The sequence below is a fragment of the Pezoporus occidentalis genome, unplaced genomic scaffold (assembly GCF_034315485.1).
Source record: "Pezoporus occidentalis ecotype Australia unplaced genomic scaffold, CSIRO_AGI_Poc_V1 ctg230, whole genome shotgun sequence".
NCBI classification, from domain to species: domain Eukaryota; kingdom Metazoa; phylum Chordata; class Aves; order Psittaciformes; family Psittacidae; genus Pezoporus; species Pezoporus occidentalis.
Window position 1 is genome coordinate 173,599 of NW_026914181.1, and position 26,414 is coordinate 200,012.

At 39.7% G+C, this 26,414-nt stretch overlaps 1 protein-coding gene and 1 long non-coding RNA gene across 4 annotated transcripts; one reads left to right on the plus strand and one right to left on the minus strand.

Moving 5' to 3' along the window:
• Positions 1-609: 609 nt before the first annotated feature.
• Positions 610-5,696, minus strand: IL21 (interleukin 21). The gene is made up of 4 exons (XM_062621645.1): positions 5,562-5,696; positions 5,406-5,441; positions 1,455-1,592; positions 610-1,018 (listed from the first exon to the last, which is right to left on the minus strand). The coding sequence occupies exons 1-4, from the start codon at positions 5,694-5,696 to the stop codon at positions 824-826; spliced, it is 504 nt and encodes a 167-aa protein (XP_062477629.1). The 3' UTR covers positions 610-823.
• LOC134165153 (uncharacterized) lies at positions 3,806-14,039 on the plus strand. 3 transcript variants are annotated; one of them, XR_009965400.1, is made up of 4 exons: positions 3,806-4,296; positions 5,589-5,777; positions 5,899-5,991; positions 6,122-6,391. It is a non-coding gene; the product is annotated as an uncharacterized LOC134165153 (long non-coding RNA). The 3 variants fall into 3 exon arrangements; XR_009965401.1 differs by lacking the exons at positions 3,806-4,296; positions 6,122-6,391 and adding an exon at positions 13,815-14,039 and having other exon boundaries at positions 5,215-5,777; XR_009965399.1 differs by lacking the exon at positions 3,806-4,296 and having other exon boundaries at positions 5,215-5,777.
• Positions 14,040-26,414: the final 12,375 nt, after the last annotated feature.

Sequence of the window (26,414 nt, forward strand, 5' to 3'; positions counted from 1 at the left end):
CTGAATAATCATAAATTACTGTATTTCTTGGACGTTTTGCAGTGACTGGTCATACCAGCCAGTCATGCTTCTGCTGTATGTATCACACTGAGGGAATCTAGGTGGAATTCCATCTTCCGAAATGAGTTTCTTCCCACAGAATCTTGTATCCCCACTTAGAGCATGTGGGTTACTATTCTCCCTATTGAAACCCATGCCAAATTGTGCAGTTAACTTCAAGATTGGCATAAGTCAGACCCATGCCATACAGTATGATTTGTAAATGTTTTTTCCAGTATTTATAAGACAGTTAAATGTAGGATATTTTTTCCATAGTTAGCTAAGATAGCGTCTAAAAGCTCATAAATAAAAGCGTGTGCGGTGTTACTGTAGATCAGGACACCAGTCTGAATCGATACCATTTGAGGCTTCAAAGCCACTGACAATTCTTTAATTGACATTTTCTTTAAAAATTTTCAGACCTCTCTCTATGAAATTCATTTAAGAGCAAATGAAAAAAATCCAGAAGTAGCTATCTCTTACATTTCTAGTTTAGCAGAAGGTGATAGTTGAGAACCCTAAGAGAGCTTATTTTTGTGAAATTACAATTTAATTTTCACTGCAAAGGTGAGTCTAGAGTCACTTTCAAAGCACCATCTGCCATTTGAGTAGCTACCCAAATAAGACTGCTTAATATTTTGGGTGAAGCTTTCACGTACAGTGCATACAGAGCATAGCATAGTAGCAACACAAAATATTTACATTTTTCATGTTGTCTTAAATAGCATAGTGTCTGCTTTAAATAGTAGATTTTCAGTAGTCTTCAGCTCTGGTGTGTCCTGTGTTAATCCTTGAATAACTGCAAAAACAATGCATTGTCAGAAATAATGTAAAATAAGATACCTCTAATTGTTTGCAAAATGTCAAAAAGCACCCAGGAGGATTCAACTCTGATTACCTTTTTGATTAGTTTTGCAAAGCTCGTCAAAAACTCCTTGGGTTTTTTTTTCTCATAAGATTCACATGAAGACTCGCATGGCTGGAAGATAAAGAAAATCATGTCACTCCTAAACAGTGCATCAGAAGCAAAAATAATACTTCAAGCTTTCTTATTGAAAAATCAAGAAGGCTGTAATCAAAGCCTTTTACAAATGGAAAAGCTGAAACACAGCCTAGCTTGGAAAGGGAAAGAATATAGTAATGACACCTGTCCACATTTTTTGCAGCAATCCCTGTCCTTTTGTCTGGCACATCATGTGGTTGCCCAGTACATAGGCGCAGTTGACTGATAAGATCAGTATGAATGCCCCTTCCAGAAGTGCAGAAAATTGAACATTTTTAATTTCCAAGGTAATGAAAGGCACATAACTTTTTCTACCAAGTTTGCTCTCTACAATTCCACCATTGCACGTGGTGTCTGTTAGGGAAGATAAGGAGCAGTGATCAGGATTGTGAGCACTGTGAGGAAGTCTTACCTTCCCAGGGTCACTGAAGGAAAATCTTTTCAAGACTTTAATGGTTTGGATGAATGTAGAATTTACTTGGCTGTTTTCTGGTTGTAATTTCAGCGTGCCCTTCTGGAAGCAGGTCACAGCTGTGAAGAGGCATCCATCCTAGGTAAGGAAAAGAAGAATATCTTTAAAACTAACTTTGCAGCATTTTTTCTGGCATGTATTAGGTTGTGGTCCGTGTGTAGAAGTAAGTGTCCAGGACATTGATTGAGGAGATAAATTTGTGCTCTCTCTTTTTTCTAAGTTAGTTTTTGAGAGAGATCTGTAACTTTTTCGCTGCCTGTTCTTTGCTAATTGCTTAAGTACTTCCTCAGAAAATAAATGACGCTTTGATATTAATCATAGCAGCAACTGAAAGAAAATGCTACTAAAGAGTAAATCATATTATGTAATATTATGTGTAGTAAGTTTTCACAAGCATGGGCATGAATATTTTCTCTTAAAAAATAAGAAATTATCACTCTGGACTGTTCCTCAGTGCTACATATGGGAATATACTTTTTTCTTCCTAATTTTTGTGCCATTTCTAATATTACATACTTAATAATTAGAATTGATGTAGAACAACGTATTTTCAAATACAGTTGAAATATTCTCACTTGATAACATGGGAAATGAAAGTGATGAAGTAAATTAGTTACTAAAGAGAAAAGAAGCATTGAGGGTGAGAGGCAGGAGAAGGAACTGGGCTCCTGGCTTGAATTGTCTTACTGTGTTCCTTTAAATTCAGGTGCACATTAAATCCAAGTCAAGGAAAGCCAGCACTCTCTGTATCTGACTTGGAAAAGAAGCAGTCTAATCTGATGATACAAATTTTCTGTTGCTGCTGCTTATCTGGAATGAAAGCATCCTGCCATTTTCCTTTCATAGTGCAGCTGCATATTAATTTTACTGATGCTAACAGAAAGACTACAAGCTCTCCAGAATCTGCTTTCCTGTCCAGTGGCTATTTTCCTTCATGGGCGCACAGCTATAGAGAATATCACCAAAACTAATCTGTAGTCAATGGAGAAAGAAAAGCAATGTTTACTAAGGCAAATTTAAAAGTTGCTTTCTGTTTTCCAAAGAAGGAAACATTTAAAATTGCTGATTTTGCATATTAGAAAGGTTCCAAAGCTGTCATGCCTGTTTTGCATGCCAACTGCTACCAAAGCTGAATCTCATCTGGTTTATTAGATGCCATTGCAGTTGCTTTGGCCAGGACAAAGCAACGTTCATCTATGTTGCTTTTAGCAAATTTTAATGGCAGCATTTTATATTGGTTGAGTATAACATTTTATCTTTCTTAAAAACCGCACATTCGTGTTTGTTTCAGGCTTCTTACTGTAACTAGTCCTGCTTACTGGAAAAAAAAAATCTCTTTTTTAAAGAGATCAGTTTTCCAGCTGAAACTGAAAACATTTTCTGTCTCATCCGTGATGAGCTGAGAAACCAGCTTTTTTCATATATACTGGTTTGGGTTGTTTTTTCAGAATCAACAGTTAGCTCTCAACAGTTGACCAACAGTTCTGGGGTTTTGTATGTTGCGATGGGTTAAGCACTTTCATGAAGAGTCTTTAAAAAGCATAGAACACAGGCAATGTCTGAGGGAGGCTAGGCAAACGTGTAAAATATTTGTATCAGGCAATTCACAGCAATACTCTGTGTCTGACTCAGGCTGCCTTTTTGGCTTGAAAAGGCTTCACTTCCGGAATTAGCAGTCAGTGGGGTTGGATGCTGATTTGATGTCAATCAGCGTTTTCTTGCTGGTGTAAGCTGCAGTGTCGGTCACCAGCAATAGATCTTATTTTCCCTCTAGTCTTGAATCTCTTCAGCTTTAAGACTAATTTTTCATCCTCAGCATATTTTCTTTTGAGCTGATGTCCTCAGAAATTTTAAATTTCTTGTCTCCCTTCTTTTAAGTGAAAAAAAAAGATACTTCATTGTTGAGTATCAAAGAAATTGAATGGGGTTGAATTGGGGCTAGCACTCGGTCCACTCACAGGAACCTCAAAGAAGTCAAAGCAAATAGTAATAAGACAATGAATTTTCAATGTAGTCTTCTTACTGAATATTCAAGGCCAAAGGTAAATTGTGGCATAAGTAGTTTATTACGCAAGCAATATTTTAATATTTGAAATACAGTTACATGAAAGGCTTTTTATTAAATTTGGTTTCATTAAGGTGTGATTGCACCTAATCCACCTAATCACCCTGAATGCAGCTTTGGCACACTGTAATTTCTATCTTTGTATCTTAATAATTCAGTAAACGTAAATTTCATCCTGTAGGATGAAAAGTTTGTTAACCATGGTTGCTAGTGATAATTACTATTAGCACACTAACATTTTTTAGGTTTTCATCAGAGGTTAAACCTGTATCAACTGAGTACCTTCTAAATATGTGAATTCTCTGTAGTTTTCAGCAGAGGTACCTGGGACCTCCTAGAATCAGACTGTAAAGCTCTAAGCTGCAAATGAAGTGTTGTCTTCCTTCCTGAGGTGACCATGGGTTTTTTGAGAGGAAAAGAAAAAAAAAGAAGAAGACTAAGCAATTAGTCACTAGTTGTATTTGCTTTGTGTCAGGGATAGTGGCAGTAAAACAGTTAATCATCTCCTCCTTTTCACTTTGACACCTCAAGTTAGAGCGTTAATGAAAAAAACCCCATCAATTAGTTAGGGTGCATGAGGTTCTTCAACTGCAGTTGTTTCTAGCAATGAAAAGGAATGTATATGTTTTGGTCATGCTTCTGTATATTTTTGGCAAGTATAAATTCCACCCCGTTGTAAAGCTTAGGAAGAGGCTAACAAAATCTGTGCGAAATGAGGTAAGTTTTTTCCTTTCTTCTTGTCGTTGTTTTGCAAGAGAATTTACAGTCCTGAGTAAATAGCTTTGCGCTCTGGGTGTTTTTCAAAAAATTATGCAAATGATAATTTTTATATGTTGATTAAAATTGTTTGCTTTCTAAAACAGTTACCGGGGCTCAAAAATCTTATGGGTAAATTTAAGACAGCTGAGAACAGAAGTATAACATCAGATTAGGCACAGCTAGCTCTAGACCTTTGTTGCAAGTTGGAGATTATCAAAAGCAAACAGGATGCATTTACCTTCTGAGCTTTTAAGTCATGTTGTTACTATTATTAAATACTATTAGTATTTGATTTCATGGTAAATCTTGCATCCTACCACTTTTGAGTATGCACACGCTTTCTGTGACTCTGAAGTAATATACTACATACAAGAGGTTCCTGACCTTGGAGCACGTAAAATATCAGCATTAGATAATGTATAAATTATATCTGTATTTAAAATGGATTCATATGGATTTGCTCTTGTAATTTTAACTAGTTATAATCAAAGGAGAACGCTTGTAGGATGCAGTTTTATCTTCCTGTTGATAACCCAGCTGTTGCACACAAATACTCAGAGAAAGCACTGTGACTCTGTAGGAGAGGAAATGCTGTGTAATATGGCCTTACAGTGCCGCTCTTGGCACTTAGATTCAGACGGGGGGAAAAGGGATTCCTCTGGGATTCAGCTCAACGATACGCCGGGTGTGGCTGGAGCTCATGACAGCTAGAGGCATTTCCACTCCCAGAACCTGCATCCCCAAGAGCATTGTTGCTTGCCTGGATCTTGTATGAATCCTTAGCACCATTTCTTAAGTAAATGGAATACACACAGACTTGAATCTGTGGGTATGTTAGAATATATACATGATAGCAAAATAGTAATTAAGATGACATAATATGAACGCTTCTGTCTTTCAAAATCCAGAACTAAGGAACTTTGATAAAAAGTATTTTCTTATTCAGTCTTATTCAGTCTAGTAAGAGTATTAGGTCAGAGATGTGAAGAAGAAATCTCCCATTTGTCAATGGAATAAACCAGTACAAATTCAAAATGATATAATGAGAAACGTTAAAGCAATCTCACCACAGGGTTTTCTGGTGTATGCAGCAGTTCAACATCCTACAATAAAACAAATCTAAGTTAGAAAACTTTAATGTTTAAAAGGGGTGTCCCTCACCAGATACATTTGAAGCAATACATAATGCTTGTAGATAATATTATGGTAAATACTTCGCTTACCTTATCTTTCACTGAAGTTTCTAACAGTTTAATTGTCTTCAGAAGCTGTTTGTATTTTGCTGTTTTATATGGAGCTGCAGTCAGTGCCATGCTGGAACTCAAGAAAAGTATACATAAAATAATCATCCTCTCCATACTGATGAGTTTTGGTTTAAAATGTGCCAGGAGCAATGTTGTGCTATTCAAAATGAACACTTCAGTTTGAGCTGTGCTCAGGTATGCTGTGTACCTACCTATATATTGCTCCTTGCTGGAGATGTAAAACCCACCCATTTCAGTTTGGAAAGCTTTGTAGAATGGATCAATGAGTAACCTTTTTTTCTTTTCCACTGGCTAGGTGCATGTATGCAAGTTTGTGCGTAGGGGGCAGGGATTGATGGAGTGAACAAAATATGCGCCATCTGCACATTGAACAGGAAAAAAGAAAAAGGTGAATTCCCATTTTCACTTTGAGTCAAGAAATGAACATAGTAAAAAGTAGGTACTTAGAAACCACAGACCTAGGTAAATAAAGATTCTGCTTTTTTTTTTCTTTTTTTTTTCCCTGTTTCTTACAACAGCAAGTCTCTCCAATCCATTTGAAGTTCTTACGTACCATGCTGGAGAAATACAACGATATTGCTTTGTGGCTCCAAGGGTTGGTTGTTAGCTAGTTTCCCTAATGTCTATGAACTGCCACTTTCACATTCTTAGCTTGGTTTCTGCAACAGCTGTGACTAAAAGCTCATCTTAACATTTAAGCCAGCTGAAGGTTGCTTTATATTTACTTAGAACCAGGACCAGATGTTTTAGCAGGATCTTAGAGTGTGTGTCCACTGGGGGTGAAAGCTGCAAGGAAAATGTGTTGCCCTGGGAGAGGTGGATCCCTCTACTGTGCCCATTCCCCAAATGGGAAAAGATAAGGGACTAAATCCTGGTGAGTCCCAAGGGACACTGGCAGTGGTCCAGTGCTTGTGGCAGCTAAAAACATTGAATTATGTTTTGTGGCAGCTAAAAACATTGAATTATGTTTTGCAGCAGCTAGGCTCAAAATCAGTTTTGGTATTTAAAGCAGCCCTTTCAATGAGATGTAATAATGAGACCTGAGAATTCTCTTGAGGATGGAGAGGTGCGTTTGTTTTATGTGAAATGGAAACAAAAGTGCATACTTCAAAAAATGTCAAGCCGGAATAAGACCAGCAGAATGATATCAATTAAGAAACAAGTCAGAATCTCATAATTTCCTTCAATATCAATGCTTGTTGTAATTAGGGATATATGCTTCTTTGGAGGAAATTTATTTAATATTAAAAAAGATGTTCATTAGTGTTTTTTTTTTCCAGCATATGCTGGTAACGAATGTTCTCTAATGGGGAGGGAGTTGCTTTCTTTCTAAATGACTGCCACTGAACTCAAAGGTGTTTAAAGGTATTCGTGTTGAATATACTCATTTTTTTTATTAGTTGCCTTCACTCCAAGCCTAGTTTATGTCACTCTCACAAGCTGCACTGTTTTCATCGAGGCTCTCTGCAGGCACTAGGGACTTACTGGACTGCGGGCTGTAGGAATCAGCTGAATTTAAAATCACTGTTCCTGATATTTCATCACAAGAAGAAAAAAACCAGCTTTAAATATTTTACATATTGCCATTAATATTGCCGGTTACCATCGCTGTAGTATTGACCATTAAAAGGCTCCTGTGTGGGATTAGTAGAAGGCAATTCAAAGTCACTTGGGCACCTTCACTGTGGTGAATAAGAATATGCTCAGTTGACTTTCAAATTAAATCTTTGCCTCTGAAAGTCTAAAGGTTTCAGATGGCTTTGGAGATGCTTTACAAAATCTACACAGAGTATGGACTTCAGTTTGGTGTCTAGAATGCTAGTCTGTGTAGTATGCTGACATTGTATAAAATGCATCTGTATGTTTCTGACTGGTGGGTAAATCTGAGCAGTCCAGTTGGATCCCTTATTTGTCATTCATTTCAAAATGAGCATTTATGCTGATGAGAGCTCTATGTCAAGCATACACAATGGTGCTTGGTTTTTGTAATAAATTATTATTCACTGTGTGTTGTTTATGTGGTTAAGCCATTTTTTAGTCTTTCAGGAAATGGATAGCTTAAAGGAATAGATTTTACAGGTGTATGTGTAGATACACGTAACACTGTCATGCGTGCACACACAAAACTTCTCCTGGTGAAAGGGCTAGCTAATTACACTAATAGAGCAGAGATCCTAAAAAATAAGAACTGATATAAGTAAGAAAAGAAAAAAATTCCACCACATAGCCTAAAATTTAATTTCCTGAAGAAAGTGTACTGTGATTTTTGGTGTTTTATTTGTTTTATGTACAAGTCTTGAAATTATTTTAGATAAGCAGTGCATCTGGACTGGGAAGTAAGGAGTATCTCAGTAGGTTTTATTCAGAAGTTGTGTTAATTTATAGCTAAGGATCATTATTGGAAATCAGCATCATCCTCTGTTTGAGAAACTATGTGGTGACTGCATTTTATTACTTTTTTTTTTTGCTAGCCTCCTTTCCCTCCATCCCATTCAGGTGCAGCTTTGAAAATTTTTTTAACCTGTTACCCAACACCTCTGTGAGGCTGCCAAGAGGATGGAGAGATTATTTCTGAGTGGTATTATTTACATGAAGAGAGTACTTAGCTCTGCTCCTCTTTACCATAACTGACCCTTCATCTTCTCTGTAGGTCATTGTCTAGTAACTTGGATGAGCATACAGGCTGGTCATAATGTCTGCTTCAGATCACTGACATTACTGTCAGTGATCAATACTGTGAATTCTTTTGAGAAGCTCCTTTGAGCCCACCTACAGTAGGTGGTTGTGCTAGCCCTGGCAGCCTCTGTTTTATGCACCTCTGTTTAGTTGATAGATTGGAAGCTTTCTACTTAGATGTGGAGTACGACTATTAACTCTGTCCTTATTATGTGGTTGGCAGTTATTCACGCAAAGATATCACTGCAGATTGTTTGCATTAATCAGACAACTTCAGGACCACTCAAGAACTTCAGTTAATGTACAGTATGTTTTTATTTTCAGAAATGCAAGGTTTAAAGGGACAATGTAGAGGACATAGGTTTCTGTCATTGTACAGACACATGGTACAGTAACTTTAATATTTTACCTTATCAGTTAGAAATGCTTTACCTATTGCAGGCTAGCTTTGCGTTTTTATTTGTCCTTGATGATTTGCTAGATGAGCGTGCATAGCATCATTTGCTATATAGCTGTGTCTCTGCCAGGTACTGGTTTTGGTCTCTATGGCTACATATAATGGGACCCTACAATTCCATAGTAGGATCATTCCTGTGTAGCTAACAACTGTTTTAATTTTCAGCTTTTTTCATAAACTTGTGATACTTAAGGGGCTCAAGCAGCCACCAGGTCTTAAAGCAGTGCTGCTTCTGGAGATAAAATCTGAATAACAAAAGAGAAATCATAAGGCCTAGCATGTTACTAGACTGGACAGTCCTGGGATCCTGGTGCTTAGGAAAGAAAGAAATATAATGACAGGCAAAGGCAGCTTTAAATCCACTGAACCGACCTCAGGCCTCATGAGCACTGTTTTTAGGAGTTTGTGTCATCACAGGATTCATGTTCAAGCAAAGCTGTGGTTATCCCTTCATTTTTAGGTTTACTTAGCAAACTTGCAGACTGAGTCCAAGTGGGGAGCCCTGCTGATGGCAAGTAGTGTGTGTGTGCTTGTGGCTCTAACCAAACATTATGCAGCAGTGCATTCCAAAGGACAGTTTATGATGTTAGAGGAGATCAGAAGGTTTATTGCAGTGAAGACCACTGCATATTTTACATTAAAACCTACTGTGTGAAAGAATGGCTGTACAATAATGCCAGAGACTGTTTGGCCAGTAAATGAAGCGTTGTTATTTGATACCAGAAGCATCACAGAAATTTGGCTGACTTTATTAATTTGCTCGTGCAACAGGATAATTCATTGATTTGGTGGAGGCAAATGTCCACCAAATTCATGGGAGGTGAGATGGCTGTATCCAAGATATTCCTAAATTAAATCCATTATATCAGAAACGAGTTTTCAAGTTTGTGGAGTGATTAGAATGGGAAGCTAAACAATAGGCATTTGGCAATGTGGTAGCAGGTGGTTATGCATCATGTCTCTAAAACTCTGTAGTTGTCTGTTTTGTGTTAGAGGATATAAGGTCACAGTAATTGCTTGAGGAAAGGCATGCTGACAAGATAAAGTGAAATATAAGGACAAAGAACTTCCTGTATGTCTAGGCAGTGGAGAAAACTCCTTGATATCCCTCTTACCAGATAAGAGTGAGCAACATGCTTTTTATGTATGTCACTTTGCTTTTGTGGCTTAGGAACATGCTGAGTCAAATAATGACACTCTCTCTTGCACCGATGCCTGCCCAGCCCCGGAAGGATGCCTGCAGAGTGGAAATCTGAAAAACCTCCCATTCCAAGCCCGCGAGGCTGAGTCCTCTTTCCTCTTTGCAACAATGCCACTCAAATGCTGAATGACTTTGACACCGAAAGCCCAGTTCCCCCACCCACATTTTCCTTTACAGTATAGTTGAATGTAGGTTTTTCCCATCGCTTAGTCATTGATATGGCTCAGGCAAAAATGCTTGTAATGTACCAGGCTGCTTTCAAAGAATTTTTTGACTTAGAAGCATGAGTTTTTATATATACTAGCTGCTGCCCACGCCGGGGGGGTTGGAACTAGATGATCTTAAGGTCCTTTCCAACCCTAACTAATCTAAGATTCTATGATTCTATATACTCTAATATATACTGTCTGATAGTGTATACTATCTGTGACTTGGGGGTAGTTGTGGGGAAGCAAGGGAAGAGAGGTGTGCTGGAAAAGGAGAGACTAGGAAAAAGGCTTGCGTATAACAGATTTAGGAAAGTTAGTCTTTAAAATATTTCTGACAACTTGCCAAATTAGTTCCACCCTCTTTCAATATGATTTTCTTATTACAGGTTTTGGTATAATTCTTCTATCTTTTCACCCTGCTTTGAAAAGGGAAAGTCAAACCTGGGAAAAATTCTGTTCCTAACTTGTAAGTGTATTAGCTATAAAAATCAGAGTAAAATCAACTCTGAATGTGGTGACATAGACACTAAAAAATTAATAGACTACATGTGACAATATAAAACCATTGGCATTCTCCATAATGGTCTTCCAGAGTTAACTTGTAGCCAGTTTCTAATCCATACTGAAGTGTGCCTGACACTGGCTAATAACACGACCCTGTGTATTAACTGAAAGAATTGGAGGAATAAATGGAGCAGCTCTTACAGGAGATCGTGGATTCAGTCTTGAGAGAATGTACTGAAGGTCAGAGGGATGGTAAGCAAAAGCTTTTATTACAGAAGATTCTTCTTATGTCATATAAGGGTAGTTACCTTGAGCAAAATATTTAGTTCTATTCCCAGTTGCTGGAGAACAGGGAGAAGAGTATGACAAGTGCTCAACTGGCTGGATTGTAAAGTGAACTGCTCTGTCTTCAAAAACTTGTGTGAGTGCCAAAGAATCCCCCTGTCTGCAGTTAGTAATAGGGGCTGGAGAGGTACCTGGCTACTATGGCCATGCCGGTGTTTGGCCTCTGGCTGTTACCATTTAAATTATTTCAATAATGATAGTGATAAATAAATAATGATTTAAAAATCATGATACTGTGCTTCTAGCAGTGAACATCATGGACATCATTAGCATTATAATCTGTGGTTGTCAATTGCAGTTAAGGCTAAGACACACTGGTAACAGAAAACGAGGTGATGTAAGAATGAAAGATTTGGAGATGGAAAGTAGAACCTGCTTTCAAGAACAGACAAAATCCTTCTGAATTTAGCACAACCCTGTTCACAGTTTTTACCTAAGTTTTAGGAACAGCTTCAGCTAGTTGCATGAGAAATGCAAAGCCATTCGCAAATGTTTGTGTGTTGCCTCATCTGTTTTGTATCAGCGATCTTTGTCTTCGTTTCTCCCTGATTCAGCAGAAGTTGGTGACCATAACTATAAAGCAGAACAATTTAACATTAACAGAAGTTGTATATATGTTAAATGCCAGCTGCGTCCTGCTCCTAGGTCAACCCAGTGATGCTTATTATGCATGTAGTTTGATTAACATATTTCTAGCCTTAAGAACTACTGAATTGAGAAACTGTATTGAGAAACTGTCTAGTCAACATCCAAAGCCTGAGATAAGCCTAGAGCCACTGTGGTTAGAATTTGATACTCAGAAGAACTGTCCTTTCATAACCTTCCAAGTCTTTCTTAAAAGTTGGAGCAGACTCCCCGCTCCTGGGTTGCACCTTTCTCTGCATGTAGGATGGAAGAAGCCTCACTGGATCACCGAGTCTAGTATTCTTCCATTGCAGGCATCCACATCATCATATAGTTCCTTTCACATCTCAGCTAAAAATTCCGGCATAAGGTCTTATCAGTTAAATCTCTGTAATGATAAAAGCTTAGAGTTTCTTTCTGTGCTTATGATGCATTCCAGCTTTTATAGGGCAGCTTCGTTCTTATTTAGAGTACTACTGATAATCTCCAGCTTTTATAGGGCAGCTTCATTCTTATTTAGAGTACTACTAATAATCTTTCCATGCTACCAGAGGACAGCCACGTTCAGAACACAAGGTAGCAGTTGACAGGAAGACAAGCTATCACAATTCTCTTAACAACTTGAGGGCAGAAAGTAGTTGTTCACCTGAAAGCCATAGGTAGGGAGAGGTGGGGGCAATGAGCAAGTAAAATCAGTGACTTCTCCTGCAGCTCCAGTGCTTGATGGCATTGCACTGCCGGTCTTCAAGTCTCTTCATGAAACACAGGCTAGCAGTGTGCAATCGTTCTACCTCAGAAATGTTCTCTATATGTAATACACATTTCCTGACAACTCTGCTGGTAGACGATATGGCCTGTGGTGTGAAAAGTGGTGATGTGCTAGTACTGAAACTCAACAGTATATGTCATGTTCATTCAAAATGTTCAGAAAGAAAAATCAAGAGATAGATGGGGGTGTGAATAGTGAATAGAAGAAATGTCCTGTGTTCAGCTGTAACAGTCATTTTTCTTCTTAGTAGCTGGTACAGTGCTGTGTTTTCAGCTGTAGTCTGAGAACAGTGCTGTTAACACACCAATGTTCTTAGGTGTTGGTAAATAATGCTTACTCTGATCAAGGGCTTTTCAGTCTCATGCTCTGTCAGGGAGGAGCAGCACAGGAAGCCAGGAGGAAGCAGAAACAGGACACCTGGCCCAAACCAGCCATAGGGGTATTCCATACCACAGCACATCATGCCCAGTATATAAACTAGGGGGAGTTACCTGGAAGGTCTAGATCGCTGTTTGGGTCAGGCTGGGTGTTGGTCAGTGGGATTTACGTTCTTTTGATTCTCCTCCCCATCCCTCTGGGAGCTGAGGGGGAAGAAGGTGGGGAGTGAGGGAGTGTCTGCGTGGTTCTGAGTTACCAGCTGGGCTTAAACCATGACAAGGAAGCAGAACGGCACAATACAAAATGCTGCCTTTGTTCATTTACTAATGAACAGAAGTCAGAAGACAGTTACTTCTATGTTACAGTATCAGTGACATAAAACAACCCCCAAACCATTTACTCAAGATGAACAAGACTGGCATGGACTCTACCACAGTGTGGAGGAATGCACTGCGTACATAACTATTCCACTGGCAGCTGGGCCTTGCTGTGTCCTGACGTGGCTGGAGATCATCTTTTCACTATAGCTCATATTTCTGTATCAAAATTAAAGGTTTGATGTTACAGGGTCTTTTGGAAATCACTCTCAAGGTTTGTGAGGCTGCTGTTCTGGCATAGGATATCTGTAGTAGTGCAGTTGTTCCCCTCTTGCAGAGCCTAGAGCAAAATACAGGGGATAGGCAGTGAGACTATGGCCCTCTTTCCCTTCTCTCCAACAAATCTGGTCTGATTTTACTTTCCTTAAAAATATATTCTACATAAAGTTATCTTTAAAATAAAATGGAGTTTTTAACTTTTTGTTATGTTTTATCTTTTGGCATTACTGGTAGAAGCAGATGACTGAATACCACTTTTATTTCTAACTAGTTTCAGTTTCTGGTTTTCAGGTACTTCCAGAATATTACAGATTGTACTCTCCTTCATATATGTGTATATATTGACAGTGTACGCACAGTTTCTGTTAGAACACTATTTTTTATGGTAGTGTTGATTTCATGTTCTATAAACACATTCGCATTGTTCTCCTGCCCTTTTTTTGTCTTACCAGGAACAGTTCCGTGTCATACTATCTCTGTGGCACAGCAAGAAATAGTGAGGACAGTGGGGCTGTGAGATTGCACTGGAGGATGTGGTCTGCCTCCACTTGAAATGACTCCAAGTACCTGCTTGCAGACCAGCTTCTCAACTTCATCTGTGTGCTGCCACTATGCATGCTGCAAACCACTGGATCAGCCATCAGATCCTTCTTGTATTTCAGTTCCTGCAGCAGAGAAGAGGCAGAAGCAACCTCAGCAGATTTCAGGATGTAGTAATGGAAGTGCTTTCTTCAGCCTCAAAATTATTTTAAGAGCTTTCTACTTTAGGTCACTGCCACTCTGCAGTGTGTCTGCATCAAAGTATTGAAGAGCCTCTGTTACAGTAGCTTGGGTTGTTAAAATGGTCCAGGTTAAAAATTCCTCTTGCAGGGGCTTTGAGTGTTTGTTTGGTTTGCTTTGTTTTTATTGCAGTCATTTCATTATCAACTCTACTTTCTCCATTGCACAAGTGACATATTTGCAATTAGCTATGAGTTGCTAGAAGTCAGAAACTCCTTTTCTCCTGGCTTTACTACTGATCAAAACTGGATCACCTATGCAGCAAGTGCCTTCTTAGCACATAAGGCTGAGGGGGCCAGTGGGTATCACTCAGCAGAATCATTCCAGGAACAGCAGCTTGGTGCCAGCGCAAACATCATTCAGGCCTTTAACTGTGTCTGAAATGCCATTTCTGGCAGAATCATTTTCAGGAAGAGGATTTAGGGAAGTTTTAACTCTTCAGCCTGGTCTGTTTAAGATTCTTGCAGGTATAATAGTACCACTCAGACATGATTTGTTGTTATTTGTCAGGCATTTACATCCATAAAATATCTGATGTGGATTTAACTGTACCAGTAGAGAAATATCTTAAATAGCAATACTAACTATTGCGTTTCTCATACATGAATTGCTCTGTGAATATGATGTACGTTGTTACGACTTTGTGCTTAAATAAATCTGCTGTTGTTTACAGCAGGTCAGGGAATGCTCTAAGGTGACTAGCTCATACTGTGCTTAACAGATGAAACTTTAGTATGTTTGAAAAAACAGCTTTTCTCGGTAAATTTTTTTCAGCTGTCTGTTTCTGTCTTCATCTATGACTAGACATATACAACAGATAAAAATGTGTGTGCCTGTACCTACAGATACATCTTTTCTATATGCACACACATGCAGATTTGAAAAGCTGTATAGCACAGTTGCTTTGCATAACAGGTTTAATTTTTTCTCACAGGTCAGCACCTTAAGTGAACCTTGGAAAAACTACTGTGTGATCAGTCAATTGCACTGAAGCAGCAGCACCCATTTGGTAAAGGTAGTCTTGGATAAAAAGCTGAACACTGTGGTTTCAGTGACTTAGCGCTGAAACCTTGTGGCTTCTGTGTAGGAGGCTGTATAAGCTGGACACGTTTGACATCCTTGTTTCTGAGCTGTGAAATCTGTACATCTAATTTATGAAAATTATCTCCGGTTTAATTTTATCCTTTTTTTAATGAAGTCAACATATTTTCTTGCGTTCAGTGGAAACAATAATGGAAATGTTTTAAGATGTACTGTGGGAGCCTGTTTTGACCTCAGAAAGGGAGAAGAATCAAGATACTCTTGATTATGATTGAGGTCTGAGAAGGAAATGAAATACAGGGAGAGATGAGAGAAAAGCATTTCTCAAGAGGGGAGACAAATAGAGAAATTAACTGTGGGAAATGACAGGTATTAGAAAATAAAAACTGTCTAAATGAGAATTCAATTTAAAAAAATTACGGACAACTAAGTAAGGTAGTTTAGAATAAACCGTGGTACTAGTATCAGGGTAACCAACAGTATCTGTAATCTTTCTGGTGGTCTAAATAGCAAAATAAGTTTACATGTAAGGTAAATCCAAGACCAAGGCTCTTCCTCCTTCTGCTCTGGTGAGTGCCTACTGTCCTCACGACTCCCCAGAAAGCTGAGTTGTGGCAATACAGGATATCTGAACCTCTTAAACTGGCAAAACCTGTTCTCTTCACAGTCGTGAGCAATGACAGCCCAAACCTTGAGTTCTCACCAACAGTTTTGCCTTTGGCAAGCAGGTTCCCAGAAGCATGTACACCGTTCCCTGTAAGTGAATCTGTGGAAAGACAGAAAAACAAGCAAAGACCTCTGAATAGAAAACAAACGAGAAAAAAAGAACATTCAAGGTACAAAACTTGCTGTAATAGAATGAAATGACTACTTGTGTGAAAGTAACTACTCGGTACGTTTGTGGGAGTACAAAAATCTGAAAACTAATGTCAAAGACTTCTGTGTGAACAAAGATTGAAAGTGTGATCACCCACTGTCAGTTTATAGCAAATGGATGACTTCAAGATTAATCTTAATAATTTTCAGTAATGTCTGTGTCGAAACATCAATAGAAGACCATAGATTTTAATTGCTTTTACTCTCTCATTGGTCCTGCTAGGGGAGTTGTTCCTTTTCAATAAAAGAAAAAAAAAATTCTAATGTTGTACCTTTGACTGGAAAATTAATGTCTTGTCTTGCTTGTGTTTTCTTTCCAGAAAACTGAGACAGTAAACATGACTGCATCTGCAAGTGACTATACAAGAAAATAGTAAAACAGCTGTCTTAAGGTACTCTTCTGGGCAATGGCATTTTTCTTGTCTGTTATTTATGTGCTTCTTGCAGACCTAAGACTTGATACACTGTTCCTTGGGTAGACACTGATGTTTCTCTGAACTAACAAGGGAAAAATAAGGAGGCACTGAAGATGCTAGTCCAGATCCAGATCAGTGGAGACTTTTGGAAAACCACGTTTTTCTCATGCTCACTGCAGATGTGGGACATACAGATAACCAGGAAAGAATTGTCTTATGGGCATCCAGAATTTACTCAGAAGCAAGATCATAAGATTCAGCATTCCTTTCCATATAGCTGAATTTCTGGTTGTGAACCTCTTCCTCTGATTATAAGGATTACACAACTACCTTTTTTACTGAACCCAAGAAAAACTCTATGACTCTTGTTTTCTCTTTTTCTGTTTAACTAAGCCGACAACTTGTTAGATCCCTGGTTGGTGACATTTTAATGTAGTTTCTTAGCCCCACTACCTTTCCAATTTTGGGACCAGTCATGTTCAACATCTTTGTTGATGACATGGACAGTGGGATGGAGTGTGCCCTCAGCAAGTTTGCCGATGACACCAAGCTGTGTGGTTCGGTTGATACCCTGGAGGGAAGGAATGCCATCCAGAGGGACCTTGACACGTTTGTGAGGTGGGCTGATGCCAACCTTATGAAGTTTAACCATGCCAAGTGCAAGGTCCTACACCTGGGTCAGAGCAATCCCAGGCACAGCTACAGGTTGGGCAGAGAAGAGATTCAGAGCAGCCCTGTGGAAAAGGACTTGGGGGTGTTGGGCAATGAGAAAATGAACATGAACTGGCAGTGTGCACTCGCAGCCCAGAAAGCCAACCATATCCTGGGCTGCATCAAAAGGAGCGTGACCAGAAGGTCGAAGGAGGTGATCCTGCCCCTCTGCTCTGCTCTTGTGAGACCTCACCTGGAGTATTGTGTGCAGTTCTGGTGTCCTCAACATAAAAAGGACATGGAACTGTTGGAACAAGTCCAGAGGAGGGCCACGAGGATGATCAGGGGACTGGAGCACCTCCCATATGAAGACAGACTGAGGAAGTTGGATCTGTTCAGCCTGGAGAAGGCTGCGTGGAGACCTCATAGCAGCCTTCCAGTATCTGAAGGGGACCTATAGGGATGCTGGAGAGGGACTCTTCATTAGGGACTATAGTGATAGGACACAGAGTAATGGGTTCAAACTTAAACAGGGGAAGTTTAGATTGGATATAAGGAGGAAATTCTTTACTGTAAGGGTGGTGAGGCACTGGAATGGGTTGCTTATCAGGGATGTTGTGAATGCAGGTTGGACGAGGCCTGGGGTGACATGGTTTAGTGTGAGGTGTCCCTGCCCATGCAGGGGGGTTGGTACTAGATGATCTTAAGGTCCTTTCCAACCCTAACTGTTCTATGATTCTATGATTCTAACCTACCTGCCTGTGCTGGGCATGGATAAATAGTGAAGCACCAGTGCTGCACTTCTGGTCCAGGCATCCCCCTTCCCTCCCAGGATGGTTGCATCCCGGTTGCTGAGGGGCAAAAGTGGCTGCTTGAATCTGCCCTTCTGCAAGTTTGATCCCCCTGTGTTGAGGGCCCAGCTGAAAAGTCACAGGAGATCCTTTTTTTCCCCTCCTTCTAGCACCAGCTTTGGTGTTTGCCTCTTAAGGAACAGGTTAGGTCACTGAAACAGCCAAAAATGTGCCTTCCTGTGGCAGGCAACTGTTAAGCTGAGCTAGCTGTCACAGCAGTGTGTATCATGGGAGGTGCTTGGCTGGCTGGGCGGAGACAGCGCAGATACTGCACTGCCTTCCCATGCCTTCCTAAGGAGATATGCTGTTACCATGTGAGTAATGCTGCTCCACACCATGGGAATATGACTAAGATAACAGTGGAAGCTTGCCTCAGTACCAGTTCCATATTTTTATTTTTTTAAGAGATCTTTCATTGTCCCACAGCTTAGGAAGTTATACATCATCATCTTTTGTGGAGTACGTGTTTTAACCCTGATCATTTGAGGTGTCTGATTTAAGAGTGGATTAAAAGCAGTTATTGCAGCACCACTGGGCATCGAGGGCTGCGACACTCAGCATGCATGAGGGAGGAGAAAGGAGGATGTGACTGTCCTACCCAGCCTCACCTTCAAATCAGACCTTTACCTGTTACTGCCATTAGCTGAGCCACTGCTGGTAACTGCATGTGTGCTTGTAGCCCAATAGCAGGCAAAACAAAATGTTAAGGGGAAGATTGCATTTTACTTGCCCTTTGAACTGGTCAGAAAGTGCATATATTCAGCTGCTTTTAGCCACACTACCTTGGATCTCCTGGAGCTGTGTGTTGATATCATGCACCACACGTGAGGAGATGGTGATTGGACTCCAGAGGCTGGAAAATAATTATGCTTGATACTGCTGCACAACAAGTGATAACATGAAGGAAATTGGAAACACCAAACCTGAGAACGGAAAAACTCACAAGAATGTCAGAAGCAGCCTGAAGAAAAAAGCAGACAAAGATGTAATTTCCAGAACAATAACCGGAGATCAAAGGAGGCTGATGTTCTTTCAAGTCAATATTTGTGGTGGATCTGCAGGAGAAAATTAAGGAACGTTATTTTGGAAGATGCTGGGAAAAATACAGAGAATTGCAGAGAAGCAGTAGACCCTGTAGCTGTTTTTTTTTTGGCTCTCTTAATACCACTGCCTTCTGCATTTCTGTGTTGGCCATGCTGAGTTTTTCTGAGAAAAATATCACCATTCACTTCACTTTAAATTGACCAGAGATAAAGCAATTTTGTCCTCTGATACAATCATATGCCACGGAAACTATCCTTACTCTCTGAGCTGCTTTGTTTTCTTCTCTATTGCTAGGTCTAGTTCAATGCTTTTAAGGCTTCAACTGCACAGATTTTCCCTGTTAGATCTATTCTTCATAATATCCTGATAGATTTTGTTGATGTTGTCAAATTTCTGTCAAAACTAAGAAATACTAAAATGTTTTATATTGGCACTTTGACACAAGCATTACGATTTTCCATTTATATTTCATTATGAAGTTTTATTCTATTTAAAATAGTTTTAAAAGATGGGAAAGAAATGTTTCTTCATAGTTTGATGTGGAATGCCCAGCCTGAAGTGAGCTGCTTTTTTCCCCTTGTTCATCTGTCTCAGTGACTGCAGTGTGTTTTGTGCCACTTTATATGTCTTCCGGCAAATGAAAAAATCAGATTCCCTTTTTTGGGTGATCAGTCTAATATCTGACTAAATTTCTGTTTTCTTAGATCTTTATGAGTCAGTATACATGTTCTGAAACATTTCTATGCTTGCTTTCTTTTTTTTCACAGGCGGGAAACAACACCAACATACAGTAGGTAATCGGTATTCTAGAAAATGAAGGACAAAGAAGAAACTTGAAGTACACAAGAAAAGCCTGACCTTTGGCATATACAAACTCTGAAATTAGTCCTTGTCCTTCCTACTTTATATTGAGGATTAAGTGATGTGATATAAAAAAGGAAGGTGGCAAACTAATGTGCCAAACTTGAACTACGCAGGCACTTCAAGGCAGTTTACATGGCTTCAGGATAATGCAGGTTAAAGAAATTGCTGGGATTTGAAGGGCTCCTGAGAAGTTAGTGGAAAATGGCCTAATATAAGTTGTTGGGGCTTTCCTGTGCCTTACTAGTTCTTTAGATATGTATAGTACTTCTTAGCACCTAGTGAAAATGGGCTTAAAGAGGCTTATTTAGCTATTTTTGAGTTCCCATTTTGTCCGCTGTCTAGAAAGACTAGGTCCTTTGGCTGCCTCTTGCTCTGGACTTCCAAAAAATGTGTATTACTTCCCTTCCTGAAAGAATTCAAGGGAATTCACAACATGGAGCACTCAAGGCTTGCTTAAGGAAAAGCCTGTAACTCAGCCCTGCATTTCTTCAGTTTAAATTAAATATCCCAAACTAGAATATGAGCCAAGATTTCTGTAAGAGTGATATTGAGCATGAGCAAGACCAAATGCTAAGAGAGAACTATTACATTGGTATGAATCAGAGCAGCTTGAATCCACACCTTCATCAGTTCTCCATCTAGTACTGAGAAAGCTTTTCAGGTCTGATTAGTCATTTGGGTTAAGCGTAATAATGTCAGAGAAACTAATTAAAAGAACCCCTCAGTAAATGTGAGGCATAGCTGCTCCAGTGGACTCGTGAACAGTGTCAGTAGTGTAAGTACACTTAACATCCCCAGAAAATAATCATGTAGATGCTCTGCTGAGAGACAGAAGATAAACATGCAAGTTCAGCTGCTGCTTAGTTATCTTGCTGTCTCTTCCCCTTCTTATGTAGCTGACACCAGGGTTACAGTGAAATGGCAGAATGCAATAGCATGTATCTCTTGTCCAATGCTGTGGTGAGCAATATTTAATTATCCGTATGTTGTCATTTTGTTTGCAGGTGACAGTGTTTCCATTTAACATTGTGCAAGGGTGGCAAATATTGCAGAGCTAAGAAAAACCATTTTATCAGAAAAGCGGGGGTTTACAAAGTAGTACAAGTATTTATTTCCTTATGCTGTACAGAAAGATAGCAGAGAAAAGAAAAATAACCTCCTGCACATAGGACCTTCACATTTGAGAAGGTGAGACTCTTGTAGGAGAAAACCTACTCGTTTCAGTGGGATCAGTGTTAAATCAAGTCAGCATGCCCAGGCATAAGTGCAGGTACACAGAGGACTTCAGGCAGCCTGGTGGTCCAGTGCATTCTGGGGCTGACTGTGGTGTGGAGCTGTGCTCAGGCCACAGATACCCACAGCATGGGGCTGAAATGTGGCTCTTCTGTTCTTGACCTTTTCAGCGGCTTCACTGTCTCAGTGTTTAGCTTGCTATCCACTGTATGTCAAGGAATCCCCTACATCCACCAGAATGTCCCCTGAAATAATCTTCTGCCTGTATTGATTTCTTGATGGGTAATCTTTAAAAAGAATTTTGGAACAAACCTATCAGTTACATTCTTTTATTGCAGTAACATGAGCAAAAAATCAGTAACAGATTTCATAAGCAGCCCTGAAATAACCAAAATCACCAAAAAACACAATTCACATCCACCAAAGGTTTATGGGAGCGGCTCACAAAGTTAGTCTTTAATACTAGAAACAAAATTGTATGCAACAAAATAGCCTGTGCTTAACCCAGTGTTTTTTCATATATGTGCAAGATTTGCTTAAGATGTAGTATGTATTTCAAAAGCAGCTTTAGAAATAACCAAAGCATCCCATTTCTTAGATTTTTAGTTAAATTACTGATAAAAGCGTTCCCACCATAGGGTCTGGCAAAATATTGAAGAAACAAAGAGTGTCCTGTATTGTGAAATCTTACACAACTGTAATTATTTGTGTTTGTGTGCCAACTTTAATGACAAGATATCATGGTGCAATGATAAAGATAATGTATTTAGAGTTGTTACCTGATTAAATTTTAAGTTTTGGTGGTCCTCTCATCCCCTCCAAGGAAAAGTACTGTATGCTGCCTCGATAAAGTCTCAGCAAGATACTGCTTGCTTTGTACTGTCATATGAACATGCTACAGTAGTAATAGTGGTATGTACCTGTTAGAATGGAAAATAGACATTACAGTAAATGTATACCTGTATTGCTACCAGAACACAAGCATGGAAAATGGAAGAGGTGAGGTCACTTCTAGTAGACACAGCAACCCATGCTGATGTTACCACATAAAAAATGTCCTTCATCGGTATAGCATATTCTGCATAGGAAAGGGTTTTAATACATGCTGGTGGAAGGATTCCGCTGTAGGTCATCTGTAGTTCCACCAGCAAGTTCTGTTAAGTATAAAAGTGTACTGCATCCTTATCTGCGGTGGTCTGTTGCCCAAGAGCAAGCTGTCTGAATCATGAGTGAAGAGTCTAGGTGGAAATTTCACCTGGGTGGGTGCTGTTAAAATCTTCATCTGTTATTTAGTTGGGTTTTTTTACCGGCATTAAAAAGAAACACAAGGGAAAAATACCACAATGTTCCCTTCACACACCAGTACTGTAGAAGTGCATGAGGCATGGTTATGTGGGGTCAGCGAACACCAAGGATATACACGAGTACCTCAGCTTCTTCAAAGCACCTATGTCTTTCTTACTGTGGTGTGTTGTTGTCCACAGCCAGCAGGTAAGCACCCTCACAGCTCCTGTCTCACTTCATCCCCAAATGGGGGGAGAATAGGAAGAGCAAAAGCAAAAACATACATAGGTCAAGGCAATGTTTAGTATTCAGGAGAACTACTCACCTCCTCGCACAAGGAACCTATGTCGAGCCAGCATCTGACCAACGGCTACCTTGGAAGATAGTCCCCACTTTCAGTTTTTATTGCTGAGCAAGACTTGTCTTTTACTGAAATTGAGGAAAGATTTCCTTACCTTAGTAGAAGTAAAAAAAAACTGGATTTTGCCATCTGTATCCCCAAGTAAATGTTGCTTATTTTACTTAAATGCAGCAATCCTCTTTTTGTGTATGGTTGCCAGAATTTTTCTTGTCTCCCTACTCTGCCAGGATACAAGTCTATCACAACTATCCTTTTAAGTTACATATTTGGAATTTGTTTTAAAACTCATATGTAGGCCCGTGCCCCTTCTGTTATCTGCATGCTTGAAATCTGAGGCGCAGATCTTTGGCATTATGCAAACACCTAACCCTTAATATTGCAGTATATATACCATTTTCAGCAGATGCATGGTCTGGCACTTCAGTGAACAGAGTTGTTCGTGATGCCTGAGCCTCTAACCATTCAGGAGAGCTCAGGAGGGTATCAAGGATTCTCCTGCCAACCTTCAGGCTGTGGCTGTCCCTTCTCACCATGCCCAGAAACTGCAAGCTGTAGCACACTAATAGCCTATTAATTAGGAAATGCCAAATAAAATTTTAGAGATAAGAGATGACAACATTCTGCATCTTAAAGGCACAAAAGAAGTTACGGGTGAAGACTCATTGCGGGGGCAGGTTGGACTTGGTGACTTTTGAGGGTCTCTTCCAAGCCAAACTATTCTATGAGTCTAAGATCTGCCTTCCACTTCATCTCACCACCATCTGAAGTATTTTTGAGTGCTTTATGACACCATGTTTTCCCACTTAATGCAAATGTAAGCTGTACTGCATTGATTTCAGCCTTGTAAGCTGATTGTGTTCACAGTCATCTTGGCAATATTATATTTATATATATATATATATATTTATATATATATATATTATATAATTTAAGGGAGTGGAGCATCTCCCTTATGAGGAAAGACTGAGGGAGCTGGGTCTTTATAGTTTAGAGAAGAGGAGACTGAGGGGTGACCTTATAAGTGTCTATAAATATATAAAGGGGGAGTGTCACGAGGATGGAGCCAGGCTCTACTCAGTGGCAAACAATGATAGGACAAGGGGTAATGGGTGCAAACTGGAACACAAGAGGTTCCACTTAAACTTGAGAAGGAACTTCTTCTCAGTGAGGGTGACGGAACACTGGAACAGGCTGCCCAGGGAGGTTGTGGAGTCTCCTTCCCTGGAGACATTCAAAGCCCGCCTGGACACATTCCTGTGTAACGTTATCTAGGTGTTCCTGCTCTGGCAGGGGGATTGGACTAGATGATCTTTTGAGGTCCCTTCCAATCTCCAGCATACTGTGATACTGTGATATTAACTTCTCAACTCCATGCAGCTTGTGAAAAGAGGGTGTGCTGAATGGGGAAGCACGAGAGTCTTGCTAAACCAGAAGAAAAATGCTTGGAAAAAACGTCCATATTTGTTTTAGCCTGGGTGATTCTGGATGGCTTGTTAAGAGAGAATAGGAAGTCTGACTTTTGCTACCCTTATTAACCACCAGATCCGTCCATGGGATCGAGGTAACTGTGGTTTAAAAAAAAAGTCTCAAAGTTGAAAAATAAAAATAAAAAATGCTTTTTGTCTCTCTAGTGAACTTAACAGGCTCATCTGTGGGATAACCTTGATTTGTAAAAATATGTCTGTCTGAACTGTGTGAGGGTCAAAATATATATATGAAAACTAATGTTTTCTATTTCCTTTTTGTTCAGCTTCCTGTATGCTAAGCCCAGGTTGTTTATTCTTTTGAATGATGCAATGGGTTAACGGATAGTATGTGGGTTATCAGTAAGGAAATCTGAAGGTACAAGGACCATAATAGTACCATATCTTTCACTTTGATTAAACTGATGGAATTCTGTGTAAATGGAAAATTGTGAAGGTGTGTAGCCTTCATTTTTATCAAGAGGATACAGTAGGAAGTAACTTAAAACGCAGATACTGTATTCTTATTTCTAAATATTGAAATGCCTTGAGGTCTTTCAATTCAAAATCCATGCAGTTTTTTTACAGATCAGAAAATATATGTGTAGTCCTTCCTGCAAAGGCTGAGATTTAGGGAGATGTGAGGCTCAGGGGAAGGGTTTGATGGATTTACTTAAGAACCAAGATAAGTCATGAAGAGGTTGCTGTCCTCTGACTTGGCCTGCGCAAGCTAATGAGTGAGTTTCCTTATGGAGACTTCTTTCTATGACAAGCAGCCTTTTGCATGCAAAAGCACTTTATTTGCTTTAGAAATCTAATTGAGGCTATTCTAAGTGAAATAAAAAGAAACACACACAAAAAAAACACCAAACCCCAACCCTCTCCTATTGCTTTGTTTCCCTAGAGTGTGTACAGCAGTGCAGGGTAAGCTCAGTTGCTGTTTAGAAATAAAGAGTTGGTGCGCAGGGAAGCTGCCCTCAACTCCCCACACCTGAGATCTTCAACATGAATGCAAGCAGCACACGGGAACATGTCAGAGCTTCCCTCATAGTTATCCACACTGCGCCAGGCATCATCCAGACCCTCATGAAATCCAGTTTGCTCCTGTCCACGTAAGCCATAAGAGACACTTGAGTATCTGTCCACAGGAAAGGCAGACAGGCGTATCAACATTACAACTATGTAGTAGTTATGTTCACCATTGTGCAACTTGATGGTTTTGAAATACGTACAGATAGTAGGAACATGCCCTTATGCAAAAAGAATTGATATTGTACGTGGACCACAACAAACATTTTGTTTGAGTTGCGTCATATATACCTTGTTTCTTAACTGCTGTTGCTTGAATAAAGATCAATAATGATGTTTCTTAAACAACAGGGAGGGAATGCCCTTAGTTTACCCCACCTTAGTGCTGCATGTTGGTGTTTTGAAACTAGGGTGGGGTGGGTTTTGTTTTGATAAACCACTATCTAGGAGGGAAGCAAAACAACCCAAAGCTTCAACCTTTCAAGTACCAGTGATGTGAGTAGTGTTCTGTTCCTTGACAGTGGTATTCATGCCTATATGCTGCACAGCTGCCTGTGAGGGCAGTTGGGAGCTAAGGAGACAGCTCAAACCCACCACTGATTAAATAATCCTCTAGTGCTTTTATGGAAAGCTGAACACCTATTGTACAAATTTTGCCTGAATGCAGTACACATTAATGGTTTGCTGGAAGTAGATTGAGAGGTCTGATGAGGAGCACAAATGGCTCTGAGTAGCAAAGCCAGTCTCCAGACTCCTCCTATTGTTAAGTTGGTTGCTCACATGTGGGATAAAAAAAGGAAATACTAAGTCCCACACAAGTACTTCTGATGCTGCTGTGCCTGTTTAGAAAAAGGACACAATATTGGAAATATTTGGAACATGACCTAGGACAAGACTGGAAGGAACCTTGAGAAGTCAATTCCTAATCCCCTTGTCTAAACTTAGTACTATTTTTTTTGTGTTCATTTGTAATGCATGGCAAGAGTAGACAATCTAAAGTGAGAAGCAGAGCACTCAGATGTCCAGGAGATGCACACTGGGCATCTGCACCTCCCCAGATCCCTGCCTGCCTACCTCTTCTCCAGGAGGCAACATCTCCTGCACCTTTGGGAACAGTTGGATAGAGGTGTCAAGCCATCCTCTTCTCCTTGAAATCCTT

Excerpts from the sequence above, each read along its gene's own strand:
- IL21 (XM_062621645.1), bottom strand. The coding sequence starts at position 5,696 with ATGGAGAGGATGATTATTTTATGTATACTTTTCTTGAGTTCCAGCATG. Across the intron at positions 5,442-5,561 it reads AAACTTCAGTGAAAGATAAG|GATGTTGAACTGCTGCATAC; the intron begins GTAAGCGAAGTA and ends GTTTTATTGTAG. Across the intron at positions 1,019-1,454 it reads CCTTCAGTGACCCTGGGAAG|CCATGCGAGTCTTCATGTGA; the intron begins GTAAGACTTCCT and ends TTTATCTTCCAG.